The sequence below is a fragment of the Myxocyprinus asiaticus genome, chromosome 12 (genome assembly GCF_019703515.2).
Source record: "Myxocyprinus asiaticus isolate MX2 ecotype Aquarium Trade chromosome 12, UBuf_Myxa_2, whole genome shotgun sequence".
Classification (NCBI taxonomy): Eukaryota; Metazoa; Chordata; class Actinopteri; order Cypriniformes; family Catostomidae; genus Myxocyprinus; species Myxocyprinus asiaticus.
The window spans coordinates 17240868-17251349 of NC_059355.1; the positions used below are offsets into that span (position 1 = coordinate 17240868).

Consider the following 10482-nt stretch of genomic DNA (forward strand, 5'->3'; position numbering starts at 1 on the left):
TGAGCTGAAACTTCACAGACACATTCTGGGGACACCTGAGACTTATATTACAAATTGTAAAAAGGGGCATAATAGGTCTCCTTTAAAATTTACCTCATACATTCCCTTCCAAAGGGAAATTTTTTCCTTTCACAATCAAAGTGCTTGGGCTTGTTAAAGAGTGGCGTGCTGTCATAGAAACCATGATACGTTCTGTTTCCGTTTGTCCTACAAAGTCTGTCTCGTTTAAACGAGGCTTGTTTAAAGGAGGCAGCTCAGTATACCCTGCCTTCAAAGGACGCGTCCTAGCTAGCACGCAGCCTTCAAAACAAGACACGGCATCAGTTTAATGTTATATTAGCTTTCTTTGATAAGCATAATTGTTATGGCAATTGATAGATGACATGTTCTTATTAAACAGATTATTTAAGAAGACATATGTGAGAAATGTGACCACACAGTTTAAAACTTAAATAAATATGCCTTAATAAATTATTAAAATATGGTTAACAGAGGAGATTAGAGCGAGAGTGTGCAATGAGAGATTCCCTCTCTCTCTTCATCCTCCTCTTCTTTCTTCTTCCCATGGCTGGTTCAAATCGGCTCACCTATCCACAATATTCCTGAGTCCCATGATGCTTTGCGGGCGGAACTTCTGGTTAAGCGTAAACAATCATTGTTATGTACTAACGTGGCATTAAAAATGACTGAAACTTGAGAACAACTGATCACAGAATTATAGCGAGGCGATATTGTTCTTCCTCACCTATCTGTTAATGATTATGGGTTTGAGGATGATGGCCAAATATCGCAAATAGAAGCATTTGTTATTTTGTTGAGTCCTTATTCATCGATGGAAGAACCTGGGCATACTAGCCTGAAAAGCTATATAGCCTATTATCTCCTTCACAGCTGTAAATTTGGACATGTTTTGGGAACTGTAGATAATTATGTTTATTTTAAAGCATTAGTATTGTCAGAACCTAAAGAGTTTGTTGTACCGAGATTATGTACTTACTGCAGATACAGGGGAGGTACAGACAGCAGGATGCTCGTGTATTACAGGACTCGGGCGATGAGACTATCATGCTGCCGTTTTTCGGATAAAATAAAATTAATTTGTGGGAGATGAGGCCGCGTTCATTGTGACCAGGGACTTTAATAAAGCCAGTTTTAAATCAGTCGCACCAACATACCACCAGCACATTAGATTCAACACACGAGGGGACCGGGTTTTGGACCATTGCTACTCTCCCTTCCGGGATGGCTACAAATCCCTCCCCCGCCCACCATTTGGCAAATCGGACCACTCTTCCATTCTGCTTCTGCCCGCTTACAGGCAGAAACTGAAACAGGAAGCACCCACCCTCAGAACGATCCAGTGCTGGTCAGACCAATCAGACTCTACGTTACAGGACTGTTTTGATCACACGGACTGGGAGATGTTCCGGTCCGCCTCTGATGACGACATCGAGCTTTACACTGATAGCGTAATGTGTTTCATCAAAAAGTGCGTGGAGGACGTGGTTCCGACCAGAACAATACGGATCTATCCGAACCAGAAACCATGGATAAATAGCGATGTTTGCGCGGCACTTAATGTGCGGACCTCCGCTTTTAATTCCGGGAACGCGGAGGAGCATAAACAAGCCAGTTATGCCCTCCGCAAAACGTCAATACAGGAGCAAGATTGAAGGACAGTTTAACACCACCAACTCTAGAAGCATGTGGCAGGGAATTAACATCATCACAGACTTTAAAGGGAATAAAAACTCCGCCATGAACACGGCTGCCTCTCTCCCGGATGAGCTAAATACTTTTTATGCTCGCTTTGAGGGAAATAACACCGCCCTCACGGAGAGAGCTCTCGCGGCTGAAGCTACAGAGGTTAGTTCACTCTCCGTCTCTGTAGCGGATGTAACCCGATCCTTCCGACGGGTGAATATCCGCAAAGCCGCGGGCCCAGACGGCATTCCGGGCCACGTCATCAGAGCGTGCGCGAACCAGCTGGCTGGTGTTTTTACAGACATTTTCAACCTTTCCCTCTCTTTGTCTGTAGTCCCCACATGCTTTAAAACATCCACCATTGTGCCTGTCCCAAAGCAATCAAAAATAATTTGCTTAAATGACTGGCGTCCTGTTGCTCTGACCCCCATCATCAGCAAATGCTTAGAGAGACTAATCAGAGATTACATCTGCTCTGTGCTGCCTCTCTCTCTTGACCGATTGCAGTTTGCTTACCGCAAAAACCGCTCCACTGATGATGCCATTGCATCTACAATACACACTGCTCTCTCCCACCTGGAAAAAAAGAACACTTATGTGAGAATGCTGTTTGTAGACTACAGCTCAGCATCCAACACCATAGTGCCCTCCAAGCTAGATGAGAAACTCCGGGCTCTGGGCTTAAACAGCTCGCTGCGCAGCTGGATCCTGGACTTCCTGTCAAGCAGATGCCAGGTGGTTAGAATAGGCAGCAACATCTCCTCATCACTGACCCTCAACACTGGAGCCCCACAGGGCTGTTTTCTCAGCCCACTCTTGTATTCCTTGTACACACATGACTGTGTGGCAACACATAGCTCCAATGCCATCATTAAGTTTGCTGATGACACGACGGTGGTAAGTCTGATCACTGACAATGATGAAACACACTGGTGTCAGGAGCACAACCTCTCCCTCAACGTCAGTAAGACAAAGGAGCTTGTGGTGGGCTTCAGGAGAAGAGATAGAGAACACAGTCCCATCACCATCAATGGAGCACCAGTGGAGAGAGTCAGCAGCTTCAAGTTCCTGGGTGTCAACATCACTGAGGAACTCACATGGTCCATCCACACTGAAGTTGTTGTGAAGACGGCTCATCAGTGCCTCTTCTTCCTGAGATGGCTGAGGAAGTTTGGAATGAACCGCCACATCCTCACACGGTTCTACACCTGCACTGTAGAGAGCATCATCGGAGGTGAGCTTCCCTCCCTCCAGGAAATATATACCAGGCGGTGTGTGAAAAAAGCTCGGAGGATCATCAGAGACTCCAGCCACACGAGCCGTGGGCTGTTCTCACTGCTACCATCAGGCAGGTGGTATCGCAGCATCAGGACCTGCACCAGCCATCTCCATGACAGTTTCTTCCCCCAAGCAATCAGACTTTTGAACTCTTGATCTCCCACGATCAAAATACATCAGCACTGCACTTTATTATTATTACTACTCTTATATCTCACACCGGACTGTCATAAATTATATTATTATTATATTATATTCTCTCTTAACAACTATATATACTACTATATATACTTTTTTATATATTTTTTATTTTTATTGAATAATGTGTATCTATATTGTGCGTATTGTATACGGTACAGTGTATGTTATTATTTGTATATTGTTGTGTGTAATTATGTGTATATCAGACGTTTAAATTGTGCTGTGTTAATTTGATGTTATTGTAAATTGGTATATGTCTCACCTATGTGTCATCACTGTTACAACTGCTATGTTGATCGGAACTGCACCCAATAATTTCACACACCATTGCACTTGTGTATATGTCTGTGTGACAATAAAGTGATTTGATTTTGATTGAGATGACTGTGGAGTAAGCTCAATCTAGCTTTATAATTGTTAGTTTACATACATAATATCCGTATCTAATTGCAATAACCTAAATGAATTGTTTTAGTGTTGACTGAACTACTGATCCTGTTGATAGATTAAAAAAATAAATAGAAAAAAACTCAGATTGAATTTGTCGCTGTCCTATTCTGCATATCGCGGCGCCATTTTGGGGCCGTCTTCAGCTAGTCGCAGCCTGTTCTTTGTTGGGGTTAGCGCCATGCCAAGCCCACCCCATCACCCCCCCTAGATCCAGCCCTGTAACACATGGATCATTAGATGCAAAGATGTTTTCACAATATCTGTTTGAAGACCATAAGACAATGAAATGAGATGGTAGTGGAATATCAATGATTTTCACATAGGTCCAGCAACATGTGGTGAAAGAACTGACATCAGAGTCTATTTCATGTCCATGTCACTTGGCCTATAGATGATATTTATTTACAAAATTAACAAAAAATAAATTTTGGGTGACAGAACAATCAGACAAGGATATGTATTTAAAAAAAAAATAAAAATAATAATATTAAGACAACGAAACAATTGTGCAGATTTATTTCAGTCAGCAGTTCTGTAAAGGCACTGATAACAACCAATAAAGAGACCCTTACAAGTTAAGAAGAGAACAACGACGAATAACTTTAATATCAGACTAGCTGATAACTTTGCTCTGCTGTCTCATAACGTAAGAGAACGCAGAGCATTTCGCAAGACTGCACAAAACGCACAGAGTAATCAAAAACGCATATTACAAACTGTCGCGAAAATGAGAAAAACTAGTCGTTTAGGCTTAACTTCGACGCTGAAACTTGCTTACTGTTTCAAACTAATCCATTAGAGGCTTATACTGACATTCAGTTCCAGGGGCATGTTGAGTACACTCATGAATATTCATGAAAGCTCCGCTCAGAGAAACCAAGTATCTCGGAAACCGAAAATTTCGTAACACCGGGACGCCTACCTTACGGATTAGCATTTACACATCAAATGTGATGCGTTTGTGACAACATACGTTTGTGGTTTTTGTGATCCAATCACAAAACTTTTTAGACCCAGTTTATACCTGTATTTAGCCCTGAACACATGTGATCCGACCACCAAAAACGCATTTTAATACCAGGTGGAAACGGAGTCTATGATCGTTTAAACACAAACTTGAAACCAACATGGTCACAGTCGCCGCCTGTGAATGAACAGCAGCGCTCCGCCTGTTTGCTAGAGGCGGCCCAGCACGGAATGACGTCACTCACAGCGCGAGCGAGGAGGAAGAGAGTGCAGCTCAGAGGCAAAATGGCGGCGGAAGACGCTTGATGTTTCAAAGGAGGTAATCAATGAAAATGATTTAATTAAATGAATGGCACCAACTTACACATATGAATGTCTGTAATGTTTGTCGGAGAAACAAACTTTAGCTTGTCTGATTATAGTATGAATTACTAATAATAACAATGCACACACACTGATGTAAACATACTCACTTAACCACACAGGCAGGCACAAATAAACACTTAAATATACAAAGGAAACACTCACCTTTAAAGTAAACATACAAAACTGCACTCTCGCTGGATTGCATTTGACTTTTTGTGTGTCTGCTGCTGTTGTTGTTGTTGTTGTTGTTGTTGTTGTTGTTGTTGTTGTTGTTGTTGTTGTTGTTGTTGTTGCTGCTGCTGCTGTTTGTTTGTTTGTTTGTTTGTGTGTGTGTGTTGTGTAGATGGAGGGTGAGGTGAGTCTGGTCGCTGGTCGCAGTCAGAGAGAGAAGAGAAGATCTTACAAAGATCTGCTGAGAGAAGAGGAGATAATTGATGCTGAGGTCAGGAAGACCTCCAAGAAACGTCTCAAGGTGCAGATGACACACACACACCATCATATGTCGTCATTACATTTACAGAATCATCAAAACAGATCTGCTCTCCACAGGAGTCTGATGGCTTTTACACTGGTGCTGAACTTCACAAGAAGAAGAAGAAACACGATGAAGGTCATTTCTGCAGAGGTGTGTGTGTGTGTGTGTGTGTGTGTGTGTGATTTCTATAGAGTTCAACAGTAAGCACACACTTTTTCAGTCAACTTGTTTCTGGAAGTATTTTTCTTATTAATTTTCTCCAAAAGCACTTTAAAATATTCTTCAATAAAATATTATAAAATATGAACCAACCAGCTCAATCACAACATAAGTTTTGTTAAAACTTGCAAAAAGAAAAAAAGTGATTGTGGGGAAAAAAAAGACAAATGTACAAGACTGTGTGTGCTTAAATTCTTTTATGAATGACCACAATCCCATGAAGCATTGTAAATGATGTAATCCAACAGAACTGGCTGTACAATCTAAATCTTTGGACTATTTAAGACTATATTTGGAAATACTGTATATTAGAGAATATTGACTTATATAAGGTGTACATTTTTTGATTTTGTTTTAGTCATACTTTTAGTCTTGACGAAAATATCAATATTAAATTTGAGTCAGTTTAACTCTAACTGGAATTTTAGTCAATGAAAATAATGTATTGTAGTTGATGATAATGTGCAAAATGACAAAAACACATGGCAAACTTTAATTGACCAAACTCCACTAATCAAATATTCAAACATAAAAAAAAGTGTAAATATTTATTAATTTAAATGTGTATCAAACATATTAAAAATGCAACTAAATACAACTGTCCTTGAAAACCTGAGCTCCTGAAATAATATAATATAATTAATTTACTGAAGTATTAGCTACTTTCAAGTTACTGTTTTCTGAATTCTTTACAGACTGTTTTTAAATATCCGTGCTATTTGTGCATTATTTTCTGTGATTAACAGTTTTTATTGATTCATACAATTAACAAAGAAAAGCAAACATATATTCACAGAATCAACATTTAACCCCCATTGTTACCCCTCCCCCTCACAATCCCCAACCCCACCCTGACCCATCAACAAAAAATATATAATAATCACACACATACTTCTCTCTCCACTGCCCCTCCCCAAGAGCCCTCCAAGAACACCAAATAGCTGCCCCATTTCCCATCAAACGATTCCAAGTTCCCCTGCCTTCTACATGACACTTCCTTGAAAGCCGCCACCCTCCCCATCTCCGTGCACCACTCTTGAAATGAGGGAGCTCCAGCCGACTTCCATCCCCTTAAAACAATCATAACACTGGTTAGGATTTTTTTGTGTTTATCCCCTATATTGATGACCGCCTCATCGCCTAAAATACAGAGTCTGGGGCTAAATGAAATTTGAGTGCCCAATGCGTCACACATAAAACTGAACATTCAACCAAAATTCTTGGATCTTAACACCACCAAAAAACATGGGATGTGTCTCCATCTTCTGATTGCATCGCCAGCAGGTGGGTGTGTCTTTAAGACCAAGCTTATACAATCTAGAGGGGGTCCAATAGAATCTATGTAAAATCTTGAATTACATAAGGCATACCTTTGCATCTCTAGATGCAGACTTTACGTTTTTTAGAATCCTAGCCCACACTCCCTTCTCCAATACCAAGTTTAAATTTTTCTAGACTTGATAGAGTTAAAGCTCTGTCCCCCAGACTTTGAATTAGCAGGGAGTAATACACTGATGCCTTATGACCTTTTCCAAAAGCAGTAATCACCACTCCCAGAGTATCTGCCACTTTAGGGGGGTGTATGCTACTCCCAAAAATAGTACAGAGCAGATGACGCAGCTGTAAATACTTATAGAACTGAGATCTGGGAATCCCAAAATGTTGAACCATATTTTCAAATGGTCTCAACACTCCGCTCTCATATAGATCACCGAGTGTAGCAACCCCCCTCACAATCCACTCCGACCAGCAGAAAGGGGACCTATCAAAACATAATTTTGGGTTCAGCCATATGCTCGAGGCAACATTTAAATAAATTTCCAAATTAAACACTGTGGACACTTTTGTCCATACCGAGTGCAAATGCGAGATAACGGGGTGTAACTTAACTTCTCCGAATAGTTTGATAGAAAGGCTTTGCAATGGCGAAATAGGGGCAAAAACTTCCTGTTCAATACAAAACCAGGGAGGGGCTCTCTCAGGTGGGAGTGACCAAAGAGTCAAATGTCTGAGACTGAATGCATAATAATAAAACAAAATCTTGGGTAGGCCTAGCCCACCTGTGTCAGTCGGCCTATATAACTTACTGAAATGTAATCTGGGACATTTACCATTCCAAATGAAGGACTTCGCTATGCTGTCAAATTGCTTGAAATAAGAGAGGGGGACATCTATAGGGAGAGACTGTAGCAGGTAATTGAATTTTGGAATACAATTAATTTTAATAACATTAACCTTCCCAATCATAGATAAATGTAATGAAACCCACCTGCCCACATTGCTAGAAAACCTTTATATTAAAGGGTCAAAATTAACTCTAACTAAATCACACAGATTTGCTGGGAATAAAATACCCAAATACTTAATGCCCTGTTTGGGCCACTGGAAGGCACCCGGCTGAAAAGCCGTTACCGGGCAGTATGCTGTCAGAGCCAAAGCTTCAGATTTATACCAATTAACTCTGTATCCCGAGAACTTGGAGAAGGAACTAAGAATCCTGTGGATACAAGGAATTAATAATTCTGTGTTGTTGAATTAATAACAAAGTTGTCGCGGGGACTCTCGTAGGCGTACATGGACTGTTTGAGTTTAGAGGGATGGACGCCAGTTGGCGCTGTCGTGCGCAGGGTTAATGCGCATGTTTTCTTTTTTTCTGTTTGGTTCTGGGTGAAGTTCAGTGTCTGACTGTGGCACTAATGTTGGAATGTGGTCTTTATAATTTTATTTTTGACACGCAATCTGTTTTTTCTAATATGTCAAAATGTCAAATGTTAATATGAGTGGATTATCTCTCTCCATGTGGAATGTGAATGGGCTGGGCACCCCATAAAAAGGAAGCTTATTTCTTTTCTTAAACGTAAGAAATATGATATAGTGTTTCTTCAAAAAAGACATCTTTCCCCGCAGGAAGCTGAAAAATTTGGAAAGATATGGGGTGTTTTTATTTTTCTCTTTAGTGCTGGTTCAAGGTAGAGCAGGGGAGTCATTACATTGATAAGTAAACATCTACAATTCAGATGTCTCAAACAGATTAAAGATAAATTAGGAAGAGTCATTGTTTTAGCAGAAATTCAGGGGCAAAGGTTGATTTTGGCTAATATTTACGCACCTAACGCTGATGATCAGGGCTTTTTTATGGATCTCGAAGGGAGCTGCTGGCACCCCTCATGATATAATATTGGGAGGAGACTTTATTCTATTGATGGACTCCTTGATCATAGTGAAGCAAAAGTGTGTAAGCCCCCTAGAGCAACATTGACACTTCAAAGGATGTGTAAAAATCTTGGTCTTATAGATATTTGGAGACTTTTGAACTCATCTGGTAGGGACTATACATTATTTTTCATCAGTCCATAAGATTTATTCTAGAATAGATTTTTTTGTTATATATCTAAGTCCCTCATTTCATCTGTTGATTGCTCAGTTGGAAACATTTTAGTCTCAGATCACGCCCTGGTGAGTTTAGAGGTGTTGCCACATACGGAGAAAAATAAATCATATAGTTGCCGCTTTAATGTATCCCTTTTGCTAAATCCTGATTTCCAACAAATGTTAAAGGCTGAAATCAGTGTTTATATGGAGACCAACTGGTCCTCAGTATCCTCTGTGGGCGTGGTTTGGGAGGCTCTTAAGGTGGTTCTTAGGGGTCGGATTATACAGTATGCCTCATTCATAAAAAATCCAAAGCACGAGAACTCTTGGAGTTGGAAGAGAATATTGAAAGCACCGAGACAGAACTGAAGCGCCGAAAGTTGTCTGATGGCCTCAGAGAATTGACCCGATTGAAATACAGATATAATTCTATTTTGTCGTGGAAGGTGGAGTTTTGGTCAGTAATATTTTAAGTTGGGGGACAATGCAGGGAAGCCTTTGGCTAGATATATAAAGCAGAGAGAATCTTTTTCTACCATTCCCTCAGTGAAATCTGCTTGTGGTGAAATTTTTACCTCGGCCATTGATATTAATAATGCTTTTAAAGAATTCTATCTTGATCTTTATAGTTCCACGTCTTCTTCTACTGATGAAGATATGAGAAACTTTGTGGAACCATTAGATCTCCCTAAACTGACAACTGAGCAAAAAAATTCTCTTAATTCTGAGATAACCTTGGAGGAGCTTGACGAGGTAATTAAGGCCCTGCCTACAGGCAACGCTCCGGGGCCAGATGGCTTTGCTGCTGAATTTTTTAGATCTTAAGCTACAGAACTGGCTCCACTTTTGTTAGAAGTTTATACGGAATCATTAAAGAACGGAAAGCTTCTGCCAACCATGACGCAATCCTGGATCAGTCTGATTCTTAAAAATTCAAAGATCCAAGCGAGTGTAAGAGTTACAGTCCAATTTCCCTGATCCAGCTAGACGTTAAAATTTTGTCAAAATTCTGGCAAACCGATTAAGTTATGACATCTCTTATACATACATATCAGGTGGTGTTTATTTGGGGCCGTAGCTCTTCTGATAACATTAGGCATTTCATCAATATCATGTGGTCAGTGGTGAATGATCAGACTCCGGTCGCTGCCATCTCACTTGATGGCGAAAAGGCATTTGATATGGTAGAATGGGATTATCTTTTTAAGATTTTGGAAATGTACGGATTCGGGAATACTTTTATTGAATGGATTAAGTTACTTTATAGACACCCGGTAGCTGCGGTACAAACAAATGGATTAATTTCAGATTATTTTACTCTGGATAGGGGCACCCGGCAGGGTTGCCCTCTTTCCCCATTATTGTTCTGTCTTGCCCTGGAACCATTAGCAGCCGTGATAAGAAAGGAGGATGATTTTCCAGGGGTGATGGCGGAAAACATAAGCTTTTGC

The 10482-nt window shown here is 40.5% G+C and overlaps 1 protein-coding gene across 1 annotated transcript in view; it reads left to right on the top strand.

Moving 5' to 3' along the window:
* Positions 1–4763: 4763 nt before the first annotated feature.
* LOC127449058 (HMG box-containing protein 4-like) overlaps positions 4764–10482 on the top strand; it is a 40820-nt gene continuing 35101 nt past the window's right edge. The window contains exons 1-3 of the mRNA XM_051712170.1: positions 4764–4918; positions 5309–5437; positions 5515–5590. Coding sequence (XP_051568130.1) covers positions 5309–5437; positions 5515–5590 — 205 coding nt within the window. The 5' untranslated portion in view covers positions 4764–4918. The remainder of the gene's footprint in view (positions 4919–5308; positions 5438–5514; positions 5591–10482) is intronic.